This window comes from Oreochromis niloticus, linkage group LG12 (genome assembly GCF_001858045.2).
Source record: "Oreochromis niloticus isolate F11D_XX linkage group LG12, O_niloticus_UMD_NMBU, whole genome shotgun sequence".
NCBI lineage: Eukaryota > Metazoa > Chordata > Actinopteri > Cichliformes > Cichlidae > Oreochromis > Oreochromis niloticus.
In genome coordinates, this window is record NC_031977.2 from 32,779,385 (window position 1) to 32,805,635 (window position 26,251).

Below are 26,251 nucleotides of genomic sequence, written 5' to 3' on the forward strand. Positions count from 1 at the left end.
GAGAAGGAGGAGGCCAAGCAAAAATAAGTAAATAAATAAATAAAGAGTGATAATGAAGTATTTTACAAGCTGAGACGTTTTTTCTAAGTTGTTGGAGTGAAACTAATATTTCTCCGGCAGGCCCAGCTCCACAGCTTCTCTCTTTATTCGCACTTTTCCTGCTGAAAACCTCGCTGGGAAGGTTTATTGTCGCTCCACTGGTGAGCTTTTGTTACCGCCTTTTGTTGGCGTTTTGGGGATTATAATTTGCATAATTCTTCAGGAATGTATCATTTTAATTTTGTTTAACAAACCGTGACCTTTTCCAAACCCTTTATCCTTTTGATAAAGGACGCCATTACAAGCCAATAAAGAGGAATTCGTTTGTACTCATTCTACTGTTAATGAATAATAAAGAATTAATGATCATTGGAAGAATCCGATTTTTTTTTGTTCCATTTTTCTTCTTTTCTTCATGTTTTTGTGTTTATTTCCCTCCACATGCATCAGCTTTTTTTTTTTTTTTTAAAATTCCATTTAATTTATCAGAGCATGAGTTAAAGTTTAGCATGTTAAAAAGTTGGAAAAGGAATGAATGAAATGAAATGTTCTTTTGATCCAAAAGGCCCACCATGTTTTGGAGTCCCAGTTTATTTTCTTTTTCATGAGAAGTTTGGATTTTGGCAGAAAAAAGAAAAGAAAAGAAAGAAAGAAATGGCCAAGTTTGGGAAAATTTCATTAGTTGTAAGACAAACTAAATAAATCCATTAAAAATACAACTGCAATTCATATGAATTTTTTTTTTTTAAATAGAATTGTTCCCACAGTGAGATTTTTCTATCTGAAACAACCCGCTGAAGATTTTTGATTTTATTTTTTCAGTTAAAATCTGCAGTCGTGTGAAAACTGTGGCACCACAGGAATCTGAAAAGCTGTCAGCAGCAGGGTAAACCAAACGCTCAGTTTGACTTTGGCCTCCTTTGGGTTTGGGACAGGGGTCTGTTTGATTTTCACACCACAGCATCACCTCAGCTCGGATGCGTTGGGTGTCCTTAGACTAATTTGCTGCTGTAATCCGCTCTCAGCGTGTTGCCCCAGGAGCCGAGCTGCTCTGGGATGGAGCTCACAGGATTAAAAACTCAGGGAGGTGTGTGTGTTTGTGTGTGTGTGTGTGTGTGCGCATGTGGTAAATGCACCACCACCCAAGTTGGGGAGACCAAAAAAAGAAAGAAAGAAAACCACAATGTTTGTCTGCTGAGTGTCAATGAATGCTCCATAATGAGTAGATCAGACAGGAGACCCTCTCATATCCAAACAACATGTTGAGATCAGGAATGCTTTAAATTTGAGTTTCAGGTAACAAAATTAGCCATAATTTGGATAAAACACTAGATTTTCCTTTAAAACCAAAGAGTGTTTTATTCAGGAAAAGTTCTTGTAGCTGGTATCAGTTTTGAATTGGCAAAATCTGGAATTATGAGGTTAAAAGTAAAAATCAGAGTCTCTGTTTTCTGATATTGTTTCTTGGTGTACAGACTCAGACTGGTTAATCAAAACATGTCTGGTTCTTCCACTTTTCTGTAAAACTCTACATAAAACCAGCTCTCTTTTTGCAAACCCTCATCTGTGCTCGCTTTCATTTCTTTTAGATGCCGGAGGAGATAAAAATCATCCAGCAATTTACTAGAAAATGGCAAAATTTTAAAGCAAGAGCCCTAAAACAAAAAAACTAATAACTGTGTAACATTGGCGGGGATTTGTGGGCTTCTGACTAATTGGTTTAAATTTGCTGGATTATTACATTTGGTTTCATTTTCAGCTTTTTAAAAAATTATTCCTAGGAATAATTTTTGAAAATATAAAATTATAAATGGTAACATTTCTAGTGGGAATGTTATAAAGTCATTCAGCTTTGAAGAGCATTCAAACATAGAACCAAACCCTCAGTTTATTTCCCATCATTTGAAGAAATTCTACAAAGTCGCAAAAACGTTTGCGGCTGAAGTGCTGATGTAGCTGAAGCTTCACTCGTTCTGGCATTGAGGGTAACTTCAGGCGCACTTGCAGCTGAGTGCAGCTCAACGAGGGATTGATCAGTATCGGCAGTAATATTGATGACAAAGATATCTTGAGGAAACAATTAGGAGAGCAGTGTAATGATTAGAGGGATCATTAGAGCCATTTAACCTCGCTGGCATCTGCTGATGAGGTATAGACTGATCGCTGATGTGTTTCCACTAACTCTGGGGTCCTGAAAGCTCGATGGTGAAACTCGGGATTGTTTGGTGTAACTTGAAATCTTTGTGAAAATGCTTGAAATCACAAACTATAGAAAAGAAGTTTGGACATACAGGTTTGAAAAAGCTCCTTTGTGAGCACGTCAGCTGCCTGTTCACTGTTTCAGGCAGACATCTTTGGCCTGCATCTCAGAACAAAAAGACGAGTTCATGTCCGTCTTCATCTCTTTATCTCTTCACACATATTCTCCGGATTAATTGAATATGAATATGATTTTAGGTGCTGACGCAGCTTTAAAACCTTTGAAAATGCTTTCTCTTCCGGTTTCGGCCTCCATGTTGGTCACCGCCGGACGGCATTCGTCTCGCTTGCGTTCTGCTCTGGGTCACTCACTTCCTCCTTCACATCCCACCTCCTTCTGTTCCCAAGAACACCATCACTTCCACAGTCACGTGACCCAGGTTGTGTCATCGTCGGGACACACACGCGCACACACACATTTAACGCCGCAGAGTATAAAGCACGGAGGACGGAGATAGAGATGAAGGGAGGGGACCGGATGTGGGCGGAGGAGGAGGAAGAAGAAAAGGAGGGGGTGTGGGAGCATCACAGAGGTGACGTCACATCACGACCTCCTTCCCAGCATCCCTCCCTCCCTTATTCCCATCACACACACACACACACACACTCAGGCAGCAGAACCAGCATCTCACAGGCGTCTACAGGAACGCCAGGGAAATGACCTCCTGTGACTCCACGGAGACGGGACGTCTTTTCAGTAGATGCGAGGAGGCCGTTCGTAGGTACATGTGTGTGTGTGAGCCCCTTCGTCTGCAGAGGCAGTTGTGGACAGGTACAATAAGCGGGTCGCCTCCGCTGTGTGCTGGTGAGACTGAAAGGGGTTAATGCTTTTGGTTGGAGGTGTCAGAGGGACTGCAGATGTCCATATGATATGATCCCCTCCCCTTCTCATTCCCAACAACGCACACCCACCCAAACGCCATCATCATCGGCAGCAGTGAAAATATCACCGCCGCTGGCGCTTTGCAGTGAAAACTGGCGGCCATGTTTTGGCCCTTAAAACAACGGATCTAAAAAAAGTGGCTACCTTTACGACTCACGCACACAAAACACTAAAGCGCGTGCTGCCTGTGTGAACTTACACCCTTTTCATCCTTACATCCTTTTCTTTGAGCCGCCATTTGCTCTACCATTTCATCGCCAGCCGGCGACGCCTGGGACGTCTTCACCCGTCTGCGACCGGGCTGCCATCACTACCATACCACCCCCCCACCACCACCTTCTCTAACCCCACACTGCACCACTGTTCAATCCCAGCTGCAGACACACAGCTGCAGTTCAGCAGGGGCGCTCTGACATCACCGCCTCCTTCCAGCCAATCATCTGCTTTGTTTATTTTAAGCAACATTTACTGCTTGGCCAGTGGAGGACATGTTTTTTTTTATGTAGCAGAAACTTCACGTCTTTGTGGTCGACTGTTCCTGTAACGAGGAGTAGAGGTGCTTTAATTAATATTGTAAAGAGGGTGGGAGGTTTCTGGGTGTTTTTTTTAACAGTGAATAGAAAGAAAAGTCCTTCAACTACCAACGCAGCAATGCATCACTGCGATGACGCCTGTGCGGTTGCAAAACATGCAGCCATGCAGAGTTTGGCTAAAGTGCCACAAATAAAAAAAGACAGCTTTAAAAATGCCTTCATGGAGGAAAGGCCGAACTGACCTCAGGGTCGCGGTGCTTTCTCAATAAATCAGTCAAGGAATTCCTTTCATTCATGTTGAGCACTTTGTCTTGGCTCTTTTTTAGGCTTTGGATGTTGTCTTGCTTTCAAAGCACTAATATTTAAAGAAAATATTCCCTGATTTAATTACTCTGAATCATCACTAACTGATTGTGTCTGGTTAGCAGTTGGAAAGAGACAAAGAATCTGGATGAAGATTTATGGGTAAATTTGTTAACAGTAAAGATGCTGGTAGGAGTATAACCTTCAGACGTTGTTTATAAATATAGTTGTTCAGTTAAAATGATTATTTTCCTTCTTTCCCTGATTTGGGATCTTACCCTATCCCAGCATCCTCCTGTCACACCAACTTGAGCATGTCTTCCCTCACTACAACCACAAATCTTCCCTGTGGTCTTCCTGGCAGCTCCATCTTAAACATCTTTTACCCAGTACATCCACTATCCCTCCTCTGCACATGTCCACTCCATCTCAGCCTTGCCTCTCTAACTTTATAAAACTGCCAAACCTGAGCTGTTCCTGTGATGTGTTCATTTCAAATCCTGTCCATCCTGGTCACTACCAATGAAAATCTTAGCATCTTAACCCACAAGAAAGTGGTCCGTTTTTCATAACAGCCGCCCTGCTGTCAATCACAGTCTTTAATCTGGCATCTGGCAACTGTACAGAAAGACTGAGACTCCTTTTAACAGAAGTGTTAAGGATTTTCTCAGGAGGTGTGAGTGTGTATACTGCTCTAATAATAATGTTTGACACAGAAAAATCAGAAGGCACACCTGGCCGTGCCTCACAGCATACCAATGTACCTCAGCACACACTTTGGGAACCATTAAACAACAGAGGTGTCAAAATCATTTTGGTCCATATACAAATCAAGTAGAACCACTGTGGTCATTTCTAAAAAACCTCAGAAACAAAGCTTCCAGCTGTATGTTAGACACTCCTGGTTAGAGGATGAACTGACTGGGTTATAGTATTTTTGCACTGTTGAGAATTAGAAGGAAGCTCCGAGGATTGTGCATCTGTGATTTAGACCGTTATTGAGCAATTTTGGAAGAAGAAGAAAAGTCATAGCACCCTGCTGACTTGAAATATAATTGTTCTTTCCCACAAGGATGTGATTAGTTCTAGATTACTCTGTGTTTAAAACAGTGTTCACGTGAATAAAAATGCAACAATGATGTAAAGTATAGATTGTTTATCTTTCTTTTCTCCAAGTTACATGATTTGCCTTCTTTTCAGCGAATAGACTTATTTATACATTTTGAAGAAGAAAAATAAATCTGACACATCTTGGATTAAAAGTCTCAGAATTTGAGAAAAATATTTTTTAAAAAGCACATGTATGGTTTTTTAAAAGTGGTGGGAAAAAACAATGAAACAGTATTTAACTGTTATTTTTATGCAAACAATGACAATAAAATGTTAAAGTATGTGTTAAACTATGTGAAAACCTTAGATTGGATTATGATATTTAGACTAGATACAATATGAGGTTTAAAAAGTATATAAATAGTCAATTTAAATAATTTACTATTATTATTTACTAATGGTCAGGAGGGTTTTGTGTGTGGAAAAAGTTTAAATTTAGAGAAAAAAAATTTAAATGTGCAAAGACTATATAAGATGGGAAACTTAATAAACACATATTTTTTCCTCTTGCACACATACACACCCATGAGGCTTTTGGTGCACTCATTCCTGCACGTAAACAATCTGCCTAAATGACATCTACTTTTAAAAGCAAACACTGCGATTGTGCTGCTGCTTGTTCGGTGGGATCAGCGAGCTGTGCAGAGCAGCTGCAGAGTCGCAGCTCCTCATCTCTTTCAGCGCTATTACCATAATATGTGGTGGGAAAGAAATCGCTCATCAATCAGAAGTGTTGGGAAAGTGACCACGCCAAAGACCCGGGGCTGGCTGTTTGAGCAGCAGGCTCACAGGGGTCAGCCGGGGTGCTCTGTGTGTGTGTGAGCGTGTGTGTTTTGTCATTAATCACTGCAGGTTTGAAGAGAGCGAGAGGCGTCACACCCTTTATCCTTCCCTGCTCTTCATCCTCTGCCTCCTCCCTCACGGCCGGTGGCCTTCGCACCCCATCTGACCATCACATTGAGGCCAAGGTCAACCTGATCACACACCCCCGACTAACAACTCATCTCCCATCAGCCCTCTCCAGGAATCAACCTTCACCCCCAGCCCACTCGGTGACGTCCTCGCCTCACATTCCCCCCACTGCGTCCCCTTTGTTCACCTGTTGTCCTGGAGACTCGATTGCCACTGAGCCCACCCTCTACTGTGTGTCTGTGTGTGTGTGTGGCAGAGGTCAGGACAGAAGCTAAAATAACAGATAATCCCACAGAGCACAAATCAGGCTATGACACCATGGAGGCCATTCAGTGGCAACCTAAACAACAATCATTTCACAAAAGGAAAATTACACTTATCACATAAAATACGCGCACAACATAGAAACAAACAAGTTAAAGCTTTTTCCAAAACACCAATCTGGAAGCTTTCTGGCTTCACTTTAGTCTGCTTCTATTAGCCAGTCAGGTCTGAGCAGGTAGCATGGCGGTTAATAGTCTGCTTGGGAGAGCAAAAAAAGGGAACGCCAAAATTCAACATTGGAACCTCTGAAAAAGCCAATTGCAGACAAATTGGCTTTTTCATTAGGTTTTTTTAAACTCACCTGCTGCTTTAAACAGTGACTGACACATGGAACAGGTCGTCTTAGCTAAAAGCTCTGTGAGGCACCATTTCAAGGTTAATGCCCAGCTTGGGATGTAAAATAAGGGAGCTCTATCACATGGTACAGGTGTATTACCTTGTCACACATCCTGTCCTTTGGGTGCCTTGATGCAGTGGCTGCAGTCAAACAGGCCACTGACAAGTAATGGTCCAGTTTAAGCTATATCCACACGTCACCAGATATATCAAGTATAATCAAAATGTCTAGTCTGGTGTAAGCTTTGTTACAGGTTACTGAATGGTACATTCCATTCTCCTTTCATGTCCCCACCATATTGTCAAGTTTGTGTATACACCCCACCAACCAGTCCTGTGTTTGCTGTCCATTGAGATGAACTGGAGAAGCTGGGCTGGATCACTGTTTCTATTGTAAAGAGGACTGCAGCACCTTGCAAACTGTAAATGATTATATTAGAATGACAGCTGTGGTTGTAAATTGTTCTGCACAGGTTGCTGTTCTTGTCTAGTTTTGGGGATTTCTGGGGTTGGAGAGACTTTGTTAAATGTTATATTCTGAGACTTTGTTTCTAGAATCTCACCGTGACATCTGAAAGACACAAGAATGTGACACTTCCTGGAGGAGAAAAAGAAAAATTGCTAGTGAGTCTGATCCAGGCAGCAATTTGACAAATATTTAGTTGGCAAAAGCATATTAACTTGAAGAAGGGAAGCTTCTGCAGGCTTTTTCACTAAACCACAACTGTCAGCACCACAACATCTGGTGGCAAGTTTTCTGATCCAGAAGCTGCAGTGCTTAAAAAATGTATTCGACTGTATTTCAGACATCTGTCAACTTGTTTAAAACGTAAACTTATCTTTTTTATTTATTTAGCAAATAACAAACGAAAATCAAGTTTGCCAAGTTTAAGCCACCACTAAGTCAGTAATTAATTAAATATAGCATTCCACCATTAAAATGAAAATATTCTGTTCAGGAATGCAAGTAAACGAAAGTAATTTAACAAAAAATAAGCTCTTTGCCATTTTTTGCAGCTTTTTTGTAAAACAGTACATTTTAAAATTCATTGATAATGACAGCAATTGTATTTTAGCATTAAAATATTATTTTGATTATAGAGCTTGCACATAATGGTAAAGTGACCCTTACAGAAACATTATCATGGTAACTACCAATGCTGTTAATTTAGGGCACCTATTAACGACTGTCTATGACTCTAGCACGTCAAAAAGTAATTATATTGAGAACAGTGAGGTGCTTAGCTGTCAGCTAATGCTGCCAAGTTCGGTTCTTCATCAATAAATGACATGAATGCAGCAGCGACACAGATACTTCCTAATTAGTGATGAGTAACATGCGTAACTTGTGTCGTTGTTGTATCGTTCTGTTCTGTCTGGTGTTGCGTCGTCTTTGTTTTGGTTTTTTTGCAATTTTTGCACACTTGCACTTTATGTAGCCCTGTGTTGATTGCCTATGTCACATGTAGCATGGTCTTGGAGGATCGTTGTCTCGTTTCACTGTGTACTGTACCACTGCACATGGTTGGAATGACGATAAAGCAATTTGACTTGACTTGAAAAAAACCCCAACTAAAATTACACTGACGACAACGCAGACTTCTTGAATGGTTGCGAATACAATTAATCTCACAACAACCCAGATTATTGGTCACATAGTTGCAGTGAAATTGCTTTAAGAGACTTTAGCAGAATATCTAGAGGTCCAGCTGAGAGTGTACTTTGCAGACATTTTGCAGCTGGAGCCACCTGTGTTGCAAACACACCTGTTAATCAAAATATCTACATCTCTTATCCTGTAACCTGCTTTGTATACCAGCTATAATACTGGGGGAAATTGGCTACAGTAAACATGTTTACTTCTCTGGTAAAGCTGGGCTTTTTAAAATGGGAGTCTGTGGGGTCGGACTTGCTTTGGCAGGCTTCTTTCTTTCTTGATCATTACATCATGTGTTTGAACTTTATGGTTTCTAAATATAAATCATAAAAAGCCAAACACTGCTGAAGCTGCAGTATTGTACACTGTACAAGATCATATATGTTTGGAAGTCAAACTTCAGGCAGTAGATTACTAAAATGACGGTTATTCCATATTTTTTTCCCCATTACATTTAAAGGTTGATAGATTTTATATATACAATTATATTTCCTTTTAAAATCTATGAACTTTTGCATATGATGGTATGCTATTCTACACACACAAATTTATTTATATATCATGTGCAACTTTTGAGTGAGCTCTCACTCTGGTCATTCCTACACCTCATTCCTACATGCCGTCCCATTCCTCTCCATCCTACTGGGGGGACAGCCGGCTGCAGGAATGCAGGCCCGTCCCAACCGTCCCAAATGACTGCACACACAAAAAAGGATTTAACTCTTTGTCACAATTGTCCCCTCACACTCCGGCCTGCAAAGGGAGGAAAAAAAACAAAACAGCACAAGACTCCTGAATCCACTGCCCCTCCACCATCTCGCCACCCTCAACCATGACCCACCCCCTCCCTCCACTGTGGCCCCTACCTTTCTCCTGACCCCGGCCGCGTGCATAAAAGACCCATCAGAAGTATCGCTGGCCACATTTACAAGTGAAAGAGGCTTAATAATGGAGCGGTTAGGGAGAAGAATGAGAAGACAGAGGGGCACTCACAGATGTGGAGGTGCAAAGGGAGGGGGGAGGAAGGAGCAGCGTCCCATTGTTGCCCCCACCACTGTCACCACCCGGCTCTGGTGGAAGGAAGGAAGAAGGGAGGGTTGGCAAGGGGTGAGGAGGTAAAGTGTGAGGTGAAAGTTGCTTTTTACACAGATTTTTGATGAAGAAGCAGAGAGGAGGAAGAGGATAAAAAGGGGGAGGAGGGGTAAGGAGGTAAATGTGGTGAATAGGGAGTTGGGGGTGGAGCACAACATTAAATTGCAGAAGAATAAATTAATATAACTACACTACTGTTACCTAGGAAAAAATAAAGGCTTGTCCAGCTGTTCTACTGGGAGCGTGTGAAAAAGGGCTCAAAGGTCACGGTGTGTGTGTGTGTGTGTGTGTGTGTGTGTGTGTGTGTGTGTGTGTGTGTGTGTGTGTGTGTGTGTGTGTGTGTGTTACGGTCATCCTGGCTTTTTCTTTCCATGCGTCTCTCATTGTCCTGAACTGCATAGATGGCAGCACACAGCAACAGCAGCTGGGGTGAAGAGGCCTCTAAGCTGACCTTTGAACCCCTCCTCTTCCTCACACAGCCTGTGTGGTGGTGGTATTGGTGGGTGGGGTGGAGGGCGGAGAGCAGAGGGTGGGGGTTGATGAAGTCATCACAGCAGGGTCGTGGTGAGATGTGGCATATATAGGAGGCAGCCTGGTGCCTTTTGAAAGGATGAGGAGATGTTTCCAAAATGTCATCAAGCAGAGAGGAAACTGAAGTTTGGAGGTTTTGGCTGGTTTCCTGTTTGGTCGGTCACCTCCAGCAGGTGAGAAAAATGGCAGTTGGGCATCTCCAAAGAAACCAAGTTGGCTGAGAAAACAAGCTACAGTAGAAATCTGGCAGCATCTGAAAAGTTTTCATTGGCCTTGGCCCAAAATTTGACATTTAAATGACAAACTTGACTCTAACGTTGTTTAACTCGAAGTTTCTTGGGGTGCATACTTCAAGCACATCTCGTTGCTCAAGAGAGTAAAATCTGACCAAATGAAGAATCAATATTTAAACCGAATTTTGTCTCCTAACATGGATCTACAACCAAACTGAATCGTTATGTTTGAGAAACGATCATGTTCTCAAATCTCAGAAGCACCGTGCCTAACCATGATTCTTACTTTGGATGACACCAGCATGACATCCAGTTCTTATGTGATTAATATTTTTGGTCATTTTTGATTAATTTATGTTCTTTATTTCAAATAAGTCTGCCTTCTTTCATCTGGGAATACTGCCAAAATTGGAAACGTCCAGTAATGCACCTCTCCTGCAGTTTTCCCATGAATTTATGTGGCACAATTCCTTATTTTGTGTAGTTTCTGCTCACCCTCTAACCAGTCACTTTAGATAGCTGCCCCTCCCTGAGCCTAGTTCTGCTTCTTCATGTTTAAAGGGTTCTTCCTCCCTGCAGTTGCCAGGTGTTGTTTAAACAGGTAAATTATACTTCTGTGTCAGATCTACGTCGTTACTTACATCATGACGGGACCCCATTTTAACCCTACGTTGAAACCTGACGTGCACCTCCCTCCCAGGAAACGTAACTACACGTCGTGTTGACACATACCACAGCGTGAATGGCATGAAAGGTTGCAGTGTAGGGATAAAGGTAGTTTCCGTTTACATCTGTTAGGTTTACCTAAAATAAAGACAAACAAAACCTAGAAGTCAGTCGCAAAAAGAGAAACTCGAGAAATTAACTCAAAGCACACTGCTGCTCACACACACTACCAACAAAGGTATTCTGGCACTGGAGTGCTCTTCTTTCTAAGTGCTCGCTTACCTAATTACTGAATGTGTTTAGCTGTGAGACGTGGTACCGCAACACATGTCCACACATGCAAAACGGGTGCTAAACAAATAAAACTGCATTGAAATGAACATATGAAGATGTAAATTTAAAAAAAAAAATAAAACTTTTACCCCAGAGTTTTGACTCCAGGGTTAATTGTTAAATCTCATGTTTAGGCGACTGTGTGCTAGGATTTGGAAAAAGCCAATTCCAAAAAAGTGGCCAGACAGTGTAAAATGTAAAGAAAATAAAATACAATTGTTCACAAATCTCATTAACAGTTATTTTATTCACAATATAGAAAACATATCAAAACTTTAAAGTACGAACACTGAATACTTCTGCTTTGAAACCATACTGTTAATGATAGTATGAGTGCTTTTAACAAGCCAGAAGGCCACTCTCCTCTTTAGTCTGGAGGATGGTGCATCCATGTTTTCCAAAAATAATGTCATTTTTGTTTTCCACTTTGCCTCAGTTGATATTAAACAAGCTTTGGGCCAGAGAATGAGATATGTACAGATATGAGTTCTTCCTTATATAATGAAGCTTTGCTCTGCATTTGTGGATGGCTCCACGAGCTGTTCACAGACACTGATTTGTGGAAGTGTTCCTGAGCCCATGCAATGATTTCTATGACTTAATCATGCCTGTTTTTTAATCCAGTGTTGCCCTGAAGGCCATAAGATCACAGACATCCATAGTTTTCAAACTTTTATCCATTACACACAGATTTTTCTAGAATCTCTGAGTCTTTTGATATTATGTACTGTAGGTGATGAGATATCTTATACTGAAGAACTTTACTTTAAAATTGTTCCACAATTTGTAGATAAAGTTTTTTTTATGGATTACTGAGCCTCTGCCTATCTTTACTTTTGAGAAACTTTGATTTTCTAAGTTGCTCATATCGTTCCCAATCATGTTACTAATCTCCATCTATCCTAACCTGTTACCAGTTAAATACACGATATTCCTCCAGCTGTTTTCTTTAAGTAACACCAACTTTTTACAGCATTTTGTTGTCCCTGTCTCAACTTTTGAAACATCTTGCTGCCATCAAACTCAAAACTAGCTTTTTTGAAATATATATTTTCTATTTTTTATTGTGATTAAAATATGCATTTATGAGATTTGCCAATTATTGCAATCTGTTTTTATTTACATGCTACTCAGTGTCCCAACAGAGGGTAGATAAGAAATCTGATGGGGTGGTGCTTTTACCTAAATACTAATATCAGCTGGTGTGCTGATGTTTATCCGGTATAAGTGTCTGTGTTAGGTGGATGAGAATCTCAGCCTCAACATGAACAGGAACATCTAGTCAAGGGCCTGTGAAGTATTGTCAATATTTATATCAAATTCAATGCAAGAAGTTTTTCACAAATTATACATTAAATAATGTGAGTTAAAGTTATAAATTCACAAAGTCAAAAAAATGAGTCAACTCACCAGTGCTGTCACCTATTGGTTAGTGAACTCCAGTTTCGGGCTTCGTGCATTTGAGCCGCTGCTGTGTTGAAACCAGATCTACCAGCTAACGACTTGTCAGTCTCAAATTGTTAATTAACCAGCATACCCAGGACAATTCTCCTTTCTGAAACTTGATAACCATGTGAGATAAAAATGAGTGATTTAGCCCAAAAACCATCATAAAAGTGTTTTCAGTCCATGACCTGTTTCCCCTTAGACTTCTGTGGAACTTGAATATTTTTTGCAAACATGGGTATCGCCCCCTGTTGGCAATTAAAGAATGCAGCTGGAAGTGTAATGATTCTGGAGCCTCTCCCTGCTCTCACAGGACAAGAGGAGGGGTATGATCTGCACAGGTACCCAGTCTGTCGCAGGGCTAACAAAGAGAACAAACAACCATTCACACTTTCACACCTACAGCCAATTTAGAATCACCATGTAATTTAACCCCATGTGTGTCTTTACCAGAGAGAACCCACACAGAAAGGATTCAAACCCAGGACTTTCTTGCTGTGAGAGGATGGTGCTAAGTACCACCCCACTGTGCCAACTCAGTGTAAAAATGAGGTGTGATGCGTAAATGACTTGGATCTAATGTCAAGTAAGTTAAGAGAAATGTCCACACAAGTGAGAATGTAGCTTCACGGACTAAAAAGAGTGAACAAACACTCCTCCTGAAGACCTCTGACACCTGTTCATTTCCGATGGAGAAACTATTAATTTCCTGCTCAAGGAGATATCAGAGCTACGTCTTTCTCAGAGATCTAATCAGCATCGCATCTCGTACAGAGAGCTGATACACAGCAGCTCCAGTCATTCACAATCAATGACAGGTGGATAAAAATCATGCTTCACTCTTTTTCCAGCAATTTGTAATAAAATACGAGAAAAACAGGCTTTTATAAAGTTTTCAGTGCTGGATAATGTTGAGAAAGGATGTGTTTTAAATGAACAACATTAAAGAAAAAAGGAGAAAGATGCGCGTCTGATGTTAACAAGTTATTAATAGAGTTTCAAGACTGGGGACGACTACAACAATCGTCTTCAGCTTATTCTATTCTATCCCAGCTTTGATAGGGCGAGAGGTAAGGTACAACCTGAACAGGTAGGCAGTCCACTGCAAGGCTCATTTAGACTTGTGATAGACTGGTACAGACAAGACAGACCAAAATGTGATAAATCAAACTTACATCTGTCCATTATTTTAAAACAATGTTGTTGCATTACATGACCATTATCTACTTGTTGAGTTACACCAAATAACAGTCGTTAACCACTTTATGTGAAGAACATTGACTTCACTGCAGATTTTACAGATGTCTTTCAGTCTCTTGATATTTCAACCGTTAGACTATGGATATGTAGTTACCGTACAAAACAGTGATTTATCTTTAGAAAGCCTCGTCACATTGTAGTAAATTTAACAGCAGCTTTGTCATGCACAGTCTTTCCCCTCAAAGTCTTGATGCATGCTCAATCATCCAGGTAAGTAAATCCCAAAAGGTTGATTCTGTTCCTGCAGTCAGCTGAGACTGAAGAAGTCACTTGGATGTAGCGTTTTCTCCCACTGAAAATGCTACAGCCAGATGAACAGAATCAACCTTTTGGGGTCTTGCTCCTCAAAGTCAGCAAAACTGATTCAAACTAAGTACATCTGAATTCATTCATAAAGAGCTGAAAAAAATTTAATTTTCAAAATGTACTTCTTTTTATTTTCAAAGAATGCGGCTGCAAATGTCTAAGGTGTGTTCAGTTTTTTGTGATTGTGGGGTCTAACTAAGCATTTTCAGTATGAGTGTCATTATGAGAAACACAGAACTCCGAATGTATTTACGTTAAACAACTTCTCGATTCAGTCGCTCTGAGCACTTGGGTTTCCAATGTGGCAAAAAAAAAAAATCACAATACATTATAAACAGAAGAATGAATGTAACTTCGTGTTGGTTCAGCAAAAAAAAGAAAAAAAAAGAAACTGGAGATTAATTTAGCAAAGGAGTGGGGAACTCCAGGCCTCAAGGGCTGGTGTCCTGCAGGTCCTTGATCCAACACAGCTCATTTAAATGGCTAAATTACCTCCTCAACATGTCTTGAAGTTTTCCAGAGGCCTGGTAATGAACTAATCATTTGATTCAGGTGTGTTGACCCAGGGTGAGATCTAAAACCTGCAGGACACCGGCCCTTGAAGCCTGGAGTCCTGCAGTGACCAGTTGCCTGATTTAACAGAAAGCACCCAAAGGGTCCAAAAGTAATTGGACCCTTTACTGTCTTTCTTTGAAATTAGAGTGGTAACTGTTAAAAAAATTTAATCAACAATAAATAAACAAATAAAGCTGTAGTTACATTTCATATTCACAGAAGTAATGGGAACAACTTTATTAGGTGATCAAACGCGTTTCAGCTTGTGGCCTTCACCAGGGTCAACTGACCAAAACAAAAAAACCTCTGCATTGGTCACCTAATAAAGCTGTTCCCTAAAACTTGTTGCTGGAGTCTTCACGTCATCAGATCTTTGATCTTCTCCATGTACCTTTGGAAGTGGTGAAGTTGTCCCAGAAATATTTGTTGATATTCTCAGAAGTAAAAAGAATATTTTCCATTAAAATGCAAGAAAACAGAAATCTCCGTTTTAATACTGGACAAAAGGCACAGAACACCTTTCTTGTGTTGTGCCATTACATTTTATTTTTGCTTTACATTGTAGCAGTAAAAGGTGCACAATACCTCAAAAGCTTCAGTCATGAATGTTCAGAAGCTGGACCTGAAACTTGTGTAACTCAGAAGAAACAACAAGGACAAAAACCAAAGTATTTTGTTGTGGAGATTGTATTAACCATGGTAGTGTGAGGAGTCGAACTGTCGCCGATTATGGATGGCATAAAAATTTTCATACAAAACATGACAGATTTTTTAGCCTAGAGTCTGCCTTCTCCATAGCAACACAGCAAAGCTGAGTGGAAAAAGTAAAAATCAATCAAAAAAAACTGGCGTTTGATTCGACGATTAGACTTTTCTGTACTGAAAGCAAAGTTAATGAACGCTGATCCCTGCAGCTGTCTTGAGTTTTACGAGCCTCTGTGTGTGTCAACCGTCACCCTGATACGATAAGAATTTCATCTTCATCCTGTGAACTCCGTTACCCTTGTTCTTCACTGCATTTAACACGCAATTTATCACAAGAAAAATTTAATACTTTATAATTAGTAATTTTGTGTAAACAATCCAAACTTTTGGCAATATTTCATAATTGACAAAGAACATCAGGTCTTTTTAATACTCCATAAAGTGCACTTTCAGCGTTTTAAAAACCTGCGTACCTGCTGCCTTTACAGTACAGTTTAAAGCAATGAAACAAAATAAAAGCACTACAGAACTCACTCACATGGGAGTAAGTGAATTAAAATGCACTGAGCTCTTGGTGAACTCTGCTTCACCTCCGTTACACTTGTCAAAACAAAGTCTTTACTGCCACCTGATGGCAGAAGTGCTCACATGCTCCCAAAATATGGCATCGAGCCTGCAGGACAGCAGCTTTTGCTAACAAATGTTACCCAAAATGAAAACATTAAAAACAATCTTCTGTGATTCTTTTTGGTAAAAACATTAGAAAAATGAAATGAAGACAAAACAAACAAACAAACAAAAAGGTCTTCGCTCATTTTCACCAAATAACCTCCAGCTGTGACAACTCATCAGCATGAACGTGAAGGGATGGCGGTGTTGACAAAGAATAAATTAAGACTGGATAAATAATGAGCCTAAAAACAAGAAAACATCAATTAACAACTTCCAGTTGAAGCCTTTGAAATCTGAAACCATACCATACCAACAAAAATATATAAAAATTGAAAGGTAGAGCTGGGTTTGAGGTAGAGTGTGGTATGACTCCTGAAAAAGTCAGAAAACACCAACAATACCTTCATGGAGACTGACTGCACTGATTGCAAATCCAGACAGTCAGGAGTTCCACTCCCCTTGATTTCATGCTCCCAGGGCATCCTAGCCTTCAGATGCTGCTCTGACTCTGACCTGCATGTGAGCATCTTTATCAGAGTTTCCCTTTCAGTCCTAAAAATTAAACCCCTGTTCCCCTCAGCTCACAGGAAAAAGTTGATTTTGGCAGGGACAGTCTTACAGCCAGTGCTGGAGAAGTACTTTCCCTTAGATGGAGTGTAGATCATGTCGCCCCCTACTGCCTCCACCACGTCGTTGCGGCTGCAGCTGCCCCGCTGGCAGAGCTGCGAGTGCACGCAGCGCTCGACGTGGTATCGGCTCAGCGGCAGGAAGGGAACAAAGCGGGTGATGAGCTTCTGCTGAATGATGTTGGACTGGAAGAGGCCGCCTGGATGGGGGTTACAAACTCACTTCAGTTACTAAAGTAATGAAAGGGTAAGTAAGCGTTCATCAGCAATGCACTGGAAAATTAGCTCAAAGAGGCTGCTTAATTTCTGTCTTCATTATGATGCACTGCTGCAGAGCAATGATGCTGCTTCTATTACGGGCTTTAATTTTACTTTCATGATTAACTTAAATGAATCAAAGTCAGAAGACCAGTTTTAGCTCTGGAAGAGCACCAAAGTATCGGTATCACTGCTTTCTTCCTCTTTTAGTGAACACACAGTAAAAACATTGTGTTTGAACAAACCAAGACGAGAACACTGACATGAAAAAACTCTTTTACCTCCTGACACCAGCATTTAAAATGTCTTAACCTTCTCACACTTTCAACATGCATCAGGCTCTTCACCTGCTTCACCTGAAATCCAGGTTATACAGAAGCCGGACTGTCAACCAACAAAAGTCATCACATCACACGTTTCCCTCCTGATAATGGCTCACAGTATGACTTGGAATTGATTTTAGGATCTATTTCAAGGTCCTTCATGGCTTCTCTCTGTGCTACATATCTGAACTAAGAGACCTTTACTCGACGATCTGAGTCTTTGTCCAGGCTCCCATCTGACTGTTATCTGGTGCTGAGGCTATAGCCTACTGGCCAAGCGTTTGTGACCCATTTAATTTGATTGTAATTACTTCTTTTTTTAATTTGTTTCTCCCTTTAAATGTTATTGAACTTAAGAATTGATCTGTAAAGTATTTTTATGTGCTCTGTAAATAGAAAACATTATTATTTTATCATAGTTATTGTTACTTTTACTTTTTCTACTTCAAGCACTTTGCAACTTGTTCTCTAATATTTGCCTTCCTCTTGTTTTTGTATCTATTTCTCCTTTTTGTTATTTCTACTATTATTTATATTTTATTCAGTTCTCAGTTGATCAGCTGAGAACTCCACAAGTACCCACAATTTCGTTGTACATGTACAATGACAAGTGCCATTCTATTCTGTTTTATTCTATCGTATACACAGAAAATACTGAACTTAAACTCTGAAGCGGTTTGGGATGAAGCCGCCTTAACTATGAGGATGGACTACTTAAACATGTAAAATGAGTCTTACTTGTGTTATTGTTGTAAACTGCCTGTGCGATGGCCTCCTGCAGGTCGTCCAACTTGATCTCCTCTCTCTCTCGTCCAGCCTGACGGTTCTCCAGAGCCACTTTGTTTATCACCTCCTCTCCTGCAGTGCTGCACACAAGAAACACAAAATAAGCTGCCCGTCCCTTTGTAATAAAAAAAATGTTTCTTCTTTAAGCATCACCGGGAGAGAAATAAAGTTATGAGCATTAACCACAAATGAAAGCTTTAAGCTATTTTGACAAAGACAATACAAGAACTTCTTCTGGAGAGAGTTCATATCTGCAGAATTAATTTCATATAGATCCTTCTTGGTGCTTTAGGAAGCTAAACACTGGACATGCCTCACTGCATTAGGGGAGTGTTTAGTACCTGATAAAGACGTATATCGCCTTGCGGTAGTTGGTGCGAAATACAACATGAGACGGACCCAACAAGGGCTCCAGGACATCAATGAGGCCTGGAGGCATCTTCTCCATCTCATCAAAAATGAAAACTGATCGAGCGCACTCAGTCAGGTTTCCCTGCACCCAGTCCTTCAGCTCCTCCTACAAAACCAAAGGATGGATATTTAATTTCACAAGCTCCCAACACATCACCTATGACTGCAACTAACAATGCTTTTAATTACATCTGCTGCTGTTCTGTTTTTATTACTTAATTATAGGCTGTGTAACATGCATAACTGCAAATACTGTAGTCTGAAAGGCGGCACTCGCTTGTGAAATTTTAGTATATAATTAAATGATTACTAACTAGTTCCCACTTAGTTAATTCTATAGACAGAGTCTGCTGAACATAAAACAAAAATGATCAAATGAGTCAAGTATCTTTTTTGTGTCTACTTGTGTGATCATTTTTGTTTTGACCAGCTCATCTCCCTGAAATTGGGAGCAAAATCACAGGACTCTCTCGTAAGTTCTGAATGTGTGCTCCTAAGAAGAAAGCAGTGTCCTGTTTGCACATTAGGAATGACAGCATTCAAACTTCCCTTTGTTATGGTCAACAAACATTTTATAGTGAACACACAATAAAACGACTAGTACATTACTTCGGATTTTACATATTACCATTTGTCTTTCTCAACATACCCTGTACTGCTTGACTCGGTGGGGCAAGGGGAAGTGCAGCGTGGGGACAAACTGGTGGACATACGGGCTGCTCATGGCTGAGCCGTACAGATGATTTCCCAGCATAGAGCTGACCAGCGTCTTTCCCGTCCCAGAGGAGCCGTGGAAAGACAGCACCAGTGGCCGACTGGGGCTTTTATTATGAAGGAACCTTGCCACCTCCTCTGACACAATGTCCTGAGCCAGATGCTGTCCATAGACATTCTTGTAGAGGTCCCACTCCAAGTCTAGCGATCAGAAAAAGAAAAAAAAGACCGTCACAATCTTTGTTGGTGCAATACTAGAGGGGTGGGGTGCCCTGTAATAACCACAATAAAGGGTTATAGGAACAAAGCAGTGCAAGAAAAATCTACTTCTCGTGGCTGTTGTCATGAAAAACCTGCAAAGTAGACAACTAGCTAATTTAATTTCAGATATTGTAAGGGATTTCTTGTATTCAGCCAGCTAGTGTACCAATTAGAAAAGCAGGAATAAGCTACAATGAAAGCCTCAATTGCCTCCTCGGGAACACCTGTACACTAAAAAAACAAAAAACAGTTAGCTGATATAATTTTTATAGGAAACATATGCAGTATAATACAGCAACAACAAAGTACGGTTTCATAAACAAGCTGTTTGCACTTTGTTTTGGTACAAAGCTAGCTGGCTAACACGAAGCAGCCTCCGTAGGTTAGCATCGACAAGCACGTCTCACCTCTAATATTCGGCTTAAAGTCACAGTCGCAGCTGTCCGATATGGTGCAGTAAAGTTTCTGGAAAACGCAGCAGACTGGGTTACAAAAGAACGAAAACAGCACAAATAGTCTCGCCAACATTTTGGCTGCCTACCGGCAGACAGAAACACTCAGTTTGGAGCTTCTCCTTATCGCTACCGGCTAGTTTTGTAGTTTTTTCCTCCCTGGAAGGCGCCCAGAAAGACGTAGCTCAGTGACAAACTGGACTACAATTCCCAGAGAGCATCCAGCACGGGGCGTGAATTATAGGACACGTTGGAGGGTCACAGTCCAAAAAACGCAAGACTGGCAAACTTTACTAGAAATCTGCCTGACATGATAGACGCAGTTTCTCTTCTACCATTTACTTTAACTGGAATGGGGAATAAGAGGGCGAAAAAGGTCTGGTATCAGGATTTTTTTTTTCTTTGTTTGGTTGGGGTCTTTTTTTGTTTGTCTGAAAGAAAGTTGTGACACCAAGTTTAACAGGGTTATTGCTAACAAGTTACAAACTTTCTTGTTTTTAGTCGAAAACATCAAACCTGAACCCGAGACTTCCAGTTAATTCACAGATATTCCATATGGCGTTTCGGTAACAGTGAAACAGAAGCAGAAGGTAGACTAATAAGTGCGGAAAGGCCACATACATATTTAGTGCGCCTTTAATTTTACTAGATAAATAGAATCTTGCATACTGAAACATGGGTAAAAATAGGAAACATGGTGTAAAGTAATAGGTTATATAATTTATATTCATAAACCTAAATGGGATGGCTCTAAACCTCATTTTTTATCACTTTGATGTTTGTTTGTTTATTTATTTACTTATTTACCTGGTATGATTCCATACTTTCTAGGAACTTTAAACAACAGGATATTTTAAAAAAAACTTTGTTGTTGTAGCTCCAAATGAGACAGAGACAAACCATCTGGGTTAAAATATCATACTTAAAAATCCAATTTGCAGTAATTTCTTATACATGTTTAATATCCATTTTATGTAATTATGCATGTAGATTTTTGAAAAATTCAAATAAAATGTGTTTGTGTTTGTGAAAGGTCTTCTATTAGCAAGTCAAAACAAAAAAACCCAGAGCTATAAATCCAAGTTGTGTCCTGCATACAGCAGAGGGAGCCATTAATGTGAAAATGATCTTTGACGGAGTCATGTGTTATAACATTCTGGGTCCTTGCTTATATTCCAGAAAAAAAATAAAATAACTTAATTTGTTTGTTTAAGGTTTTTTCCCCTCACTTTTGTCATGGACAGCACACTTCCCAGCAAGATATGCACCTCAGTGAGATGTCTGTTTTTGTAGTTTTATTAACAGTGACCTAAGCTTCATGCGAAGGTTAAACCTTTTTTTCAAACTAAAATACATTATTTTGCAATGTTACATTTTAAAACACCTTATAATAATGGTAACTGGGTGTATACCTTCAGTTCCTCAGGTTTATGTTTTTGAGGTTTGGGAAACAGACTAAGGAATGTTGGTGCTGCTTCAGCACAGGAAGTGTTGTACTCTGATTATTTTCTCTAGTTTCTTGACTCAGACTTTTTGACTGATTGTCTTCATTGCTTCCAGCTGTCTCCTGTTTCCCATCCCCGATCAGCTCACAGTGTATAAAATAGACCTGTCGTTCTCTTGTGATGTGTTATCTCTACATGTTTCTGTTCTGTCTTCTGCAGCTCTTTTAATTTATTCTCTTGCTCCCCTTGCTTAAGTTTTTAAATTTAGAATCTTCACTTAAAACTTAAACTTTTTGTTCAGTGTTCTCTACCTCCTGCATATGGGTTTTGGCACAGACACATTTTTAATGATGCATTTCCATGATTTGTTTGTATGGTTTTTGTACATTTGTACGTGTTACCCTGTAACAAAAATCACGAATTTTTAATTCAATTCAATTTTATTTATACAGTGCCAAATCAAAGGAACTGAAATTATCAGAATTGGTTACCTTGGGAGAGTTTAAGTCTGTCTTAAAGGAACGAGAGAACCGCTCTTTTACTCAGTGTGATTGTTTTTAATGTACTCTTAATTTGATCTGTTATTGTATATTTTACACATGTTGGTATGGGATATTGTATTTGTTTTAAATGTTATATACCTATGTGGTATGTGACTTTTGTTGCCATGATGCCAGGTCTCTCTTGGAAATGAGATTTTTGATCTCAATGAGATTTTTACCTGGATAAATAAAGGACTAATAAAAATAAAAAAAATCACAACAACAGTCGCCTCAAGGCACTTTATATTGGAAGGTAGTCCCTACAATACATACAGAGAAAACCCCAACAATCATATGACCCCCTATGAGGAAGCACTTTCACGACAGTGGGAAGGAAGAACTCCCTTTCAAGAGGGAGAAACCTCCGGCAGAACCAGGCTCAGGGTCACCATCTGCAGTGACCGATTGAGGTGAGGGGAGGAAGACAGGACAAAAGACAGGCTGGGGAAGAGAGACAGAGATTAATAACAAGTTTACAACTAAACAGGTATTTTAGAGATATTGTGCAAATGGAAGACATATTCCAAGGTTCCTCACAGCGTTACTGGAGGCCAAAGTAATGCGATCTGGAGTAAGATATCATATTTCTCATCATATTAGATTTTTAGGTCCTATTACAATAACCTCAGTTTTATCTGAATTTAGAATCACAAAGTTACAGGTCATCCAGGTCTTTATGTCTTTTCCTGCAGTTTAACTAATGAGTGTCAAAAATCTGAAGTGGTTTTGTTGATTTCATTTTCCTGATTGTAACCGGGTTTAGAAGCAGGTGATTCACTTTGAAATGTAAATTCACCACAGCAGAAGAATAAAGGAAGAGTTTGGCATTTAGGGCCCGAGTTCATCACGCCACAGAAATATGCCACACACAGACTGACATTGGGGAGTGATCGGTAACCTCCTCAAGCCTGTAGGAAGATGCTTTAATGGTGGAAGCATTGAAACAGCAGGCAGTGATTTAGAAAAGCTTCAGCACCGACATGTCAAAGGCAGAGAGGGGACATTTACAGCTAAATAGACCACAAAAAGTAGAGGTTGGCTTTGTTATACGGCCCGGGGAAAGTGAGGCATGTTGGTGTGTATGCTGCAGCGCAGCTCGAGTTGCCAGCTAGTTCACAAGCATGACTGTTTTTATTCAATAAAACAACCTCCAGTGAAATAAACGTTTATTTACACTTTTTGATAAATAAAGAGTAAAACTGTTTAAGATTACAGAAATGATCTGCACCTGTGTGCTGTACTCGTGCAGTCAGGATAACAATACTGACGTGATATATGCTCTGGAGAAGCATTTAAGCAAAACTCACAAAGTAAAGCGTACAGTCACAGATATTTTAAGATATCTGTGCTATCATTAATAGTGACATCGTTATAATAAGAAGAAAAAAGAAACAAAGAGGAAACACGAACTGACCCCAGGTTACATTTAATATTCTCTTCAAATGATAAAATCCTAATTATTGAAAAGATACAAAAAACTCAACAAAAACTGAAATGCAGATGTACAGTTATTCTGTTATTACATTCTACAATGTGACATATGTTTGTGGATTTAGCTAAGGTCCAGCCTTTAGGGAGATTTAAACATTTACAAACATGAGCCTATCAGACTGAGGCACAGCCTCGGTAACCTGAAAGAGCACCACATATTTACACTTCTAAATCATGTCGTCCTGTGCCACTGTGGAGTAGACGCAGTCCTTTGTTAGGTAAACTAACACAGGACAATGTTCATCTGTGACGTTTTTGAAGCAGTGCAACACCCTCTGGAGACTCCATCAAAGCATTTAGTGGTTTCTTTCACAAACTGTCCTCATTCTGGTGAAGCTTTCAGATAAAGTTCTTCAACCTTGAGTTACATCAGTTTAGCTTCAAAGGAACTGGAAAAGTGCTGGTATGGGAAGGTAAGCATTAAAAAATTTCACTCTCACTCTTCAAGTATCCCGGTCTGCTACATGTGACAGATTTGAACTAAGTGGGCGCACTGCTTCGTTCTGGTGTCTACACGCTTAAGAAGCCTCCTTGTTTGAAAGATCACAGCGCTTTCCCTTTTAATGAGCTTTCAGTGGAGGAGCTCCTCAGTGTCCAACACAGTAATTGCCCATGTATGTAGGCATGAGCTCATTCCATAAACAAGGCCTCTAAAAACAGTGCTGGGGTCAGTGTCGTCTGATGGGTGGCTCCAGCTTGTTGGACAGGGCGGTGAGCACCTGGTCAAACTTAGAGTATCGCAGAGCCTGTTTCTCCTCGGCCCCCCGGCTCCCCCACAGCAGCCGCATCTGGAAATCGGTCAGGAAAAGCTCCAGGACTTCGGCCTGCTCCCGGAAACCTGCAACATCACATCAGTTTACCATTAATAGCAGCACAGGAGTGTAGAGAGGAACAAGAGGACTACCATTTCTACCACAGAGGTCCCTGTAACTGGACCTGTCTCAAACATGAACAAGAACAGAATACATGTGTGTGAATAAGAGGGATGAACAGGGAAGCTGCAAGGAGCAGAGGTAATGAAGGTAGAGTCTAAATATCGGAGGTCAAACATCAGAACAGACGTAGAGTGCACAAGAAAGGTGAAGAAGAGAGTCAAGCCAGGGTGGAGGGAGTGTGGATGAGCATGAGGGGTGATGTGTGACAGAAGCCAGAGCGAAAGAGAAGTTTTACTAGATGGAAGTGAGACCTGCTATGATGCATGGTTTAGAGGCAGTGCCCCTGACAAAAAGACAGGAGGCAAAGCTGAAGATTTTCATTGGAAGTGACCGGGATAGACAGGAAAAGAGTATATCAGAAGACAGCCCAGGTTGATGGGTTTGTTAGAGAGGCAAGACTGAGATGATTTGGACATGTAGAGGAGGGATGGTGGATGTATTGGACAAAGGATGCTGAACGTTGAACTGCCAGGCAGGAGGAAGAGAGGAAGACCACAGAAAAGATTTGGCATGCAGAGGGTTGGCGTGACAGTGGAGGATGATGGGCATAGGGTGAGATGGATGGAGACCCCATCAGGAGCAGAAGAAGAAAGGAAGAGTTTATTTACAGGAGAAGTGAAAGAGCATGTACCAGTCTCTTCAATAAAAGGTTTCAAATGTAGTTTGACTTGCATGCATTTCATGCATGCCTCAATCTGACTTTATTATATTTTATTGCAGGTTGCCACCTGGTTGGAACCAGTGTGTTGGACTTTTTCCAGATTGAAAAAAAAAACATGTTCTAGGCTACCAATGCTTAAGTGGCTGCTAAGAAATGCTAGGCTACTTTTCTGCTAAAATTTGAGGAAAGCAGCATTGAAAAAAAGAAAGGGAAAAAAAGTGAAAGCACATTACAAACAACATGAAGAACAGCAGGAAGCTGCAGCACCTAACATGCGATCCGAGTTCCTGCAGTGGAATGGCAACTGTGTGGAGGGTAAATACAGCAGGTCCCAAGACGGATCCCTGTGGTCTTTCATGTTTAAATTTTCTAAAGGTTTGTATTTAATTTGCTAATGTTATAAAGCAGACATACTGCATTTTGTTTTTGTCAAAGCTCTCTCACCTTGTAGTTTGCTCTCAGCGTTAGCGCGGTAGATGCCCCCTAGCTGGGCAATGGTTCTTGCCGCCCCAAGGTGGAACATGACCACTTCCACCCCGACTTCCACTGTTTCCCACAGTTCTGTCCCCTCCTCACCCACCACCGCATTCTTCTCCATCAGAGTCAGAAGAGGGAGGACGTGGGGGAAAGTGGTGTTGGACAGCGGACAGCTTTCTGGAGGGTTGACAGATACAGAGATCATGTTTGTTGTGGAAACAACGGTATAGCACCAAGGAATGAGCAGCAATTGTTTCTCCATGCTTTTATCATGTGGTGTGGAGTTCACGAGATGCTCTACCTCTTCCATCGTTCAGGCTCTTCATAAATGGCCTGAGAGTTTTTTCGTAGAGAATGGCGCCTTCTGTGTGCCGCTGCCGTAAGGCCATCCAAGTCTCCTGCAGACGGGACACCTGAAAGACCGAAGAACAACACCAATGCTGTTTGTGCCTTCTTCTTGTTTTGCATATATTCATTTTGTTTTTTAGTCATTCGATTTGTCTTACTATTTATATTACCTGCACAGCTGAACCCACAATTTTGTTGTACATATACAATGACAATAGAGGGCTACTCTATTCTATTCTAGTCTATTGAAAGCTGGCAGTAATGACGGTTTCCACATGCAGGCACAGGCAGCTTAGCCTGAAGATGTTACCAAATGGGCCTCAAGAGCCTCAAAACAAAGTGATTGTGAACATTTAAAAAATTAAG

At 40.6% G+C, this 26,251-nt stretch overlaps 2 protein-coding genes across 3 annotated transcripts in view; both read right to left on the reverse strand.

Moving 5' to 3' along the window:
• Nucleotides 1-15,244: 15,244 nt before the first annotated feature.
• Nucleotides 15,245-20,170, reverse strand: tor2a (torsin family 2, member A). Its single transcript, XM_005451483.4, has 5 exons — nucleotides 19,942-20,170; nucleotides 19,209-19,474; nucleotides 18,490-18,665; nucleotides 18,101-18,228; nucleotides 15,245-16,981 (listed from the first exon to the last, which is right to left on the reverse strand). Exons 1-5 carry the CDS (start codon nucleotides 20,060-20,062, stop codon nucleotides 16,737-16,739), a joined length of 936 nt encoding a protein of 311 aa, XP_005451540.1. The 5' UTR covers nucleotides 20,063-20,170; the 3' UTR covers nucleotides 15,245-16,736.
• A 2,474-nt stretch (nucleotides 20,171-22,644) lies between these two features.
• Nucleotides 22,645-26,251, reverse strand: part of sh2d3cb (SH2 domain containing 3Cb) — a 53,415-nt gene continuing 49,808 nt past the window's right edge. For both annotated transcript variants that reach the window (XM_005451484.4, XM_003444520.5), the window contains 3 exons: nucleotides 25,839-25,950; nucleotides 25,505-25,714; nucleotides 22,645-24,302 (listed from right to left, as the gene is read on the reverse strand). In XM_005451484.4, the coding sequence (XP_005451541.1) occupies nucleotides 24,133-24,302; nucleotides 25,505-25,714; nucleotides 25,839-25,950 (492 nt within the window). In that variant the 3' untranslated portion in view covers nucleotides 22,645-24,132. The remainder of the gene's footprint in view (nucleotides 24,303-25,504; nucleotides 25,715-25,838; nucleotides 25,951-26,251) is intronic.

Excerpts from the sequence above, each read along its gene's own strand:
- tor2a (XM_005451483.4), bottom strand. The coding sequence starts at position 20,062 with ATGTTGGCGAGACTATTTGTGCTGTTTTCGTTCTTTTGTAACCCAGTC. Across the intron at positions 19,475-19,941 it reads CTTTAAGCCGAATATTAGAG|ACTTGGAGTGGGACCTCTAC; the intron begins GTGAGACGTGCT and ends TCTGATCGCTAG. Across the intron at positions 16,982-18,100 it reads AGTTTACAACAATAACACAA|GCGGCCTCTTCCAGTCCAAC; the intron begins GTAAGACTCATT and ends ACCCCCATCCAG.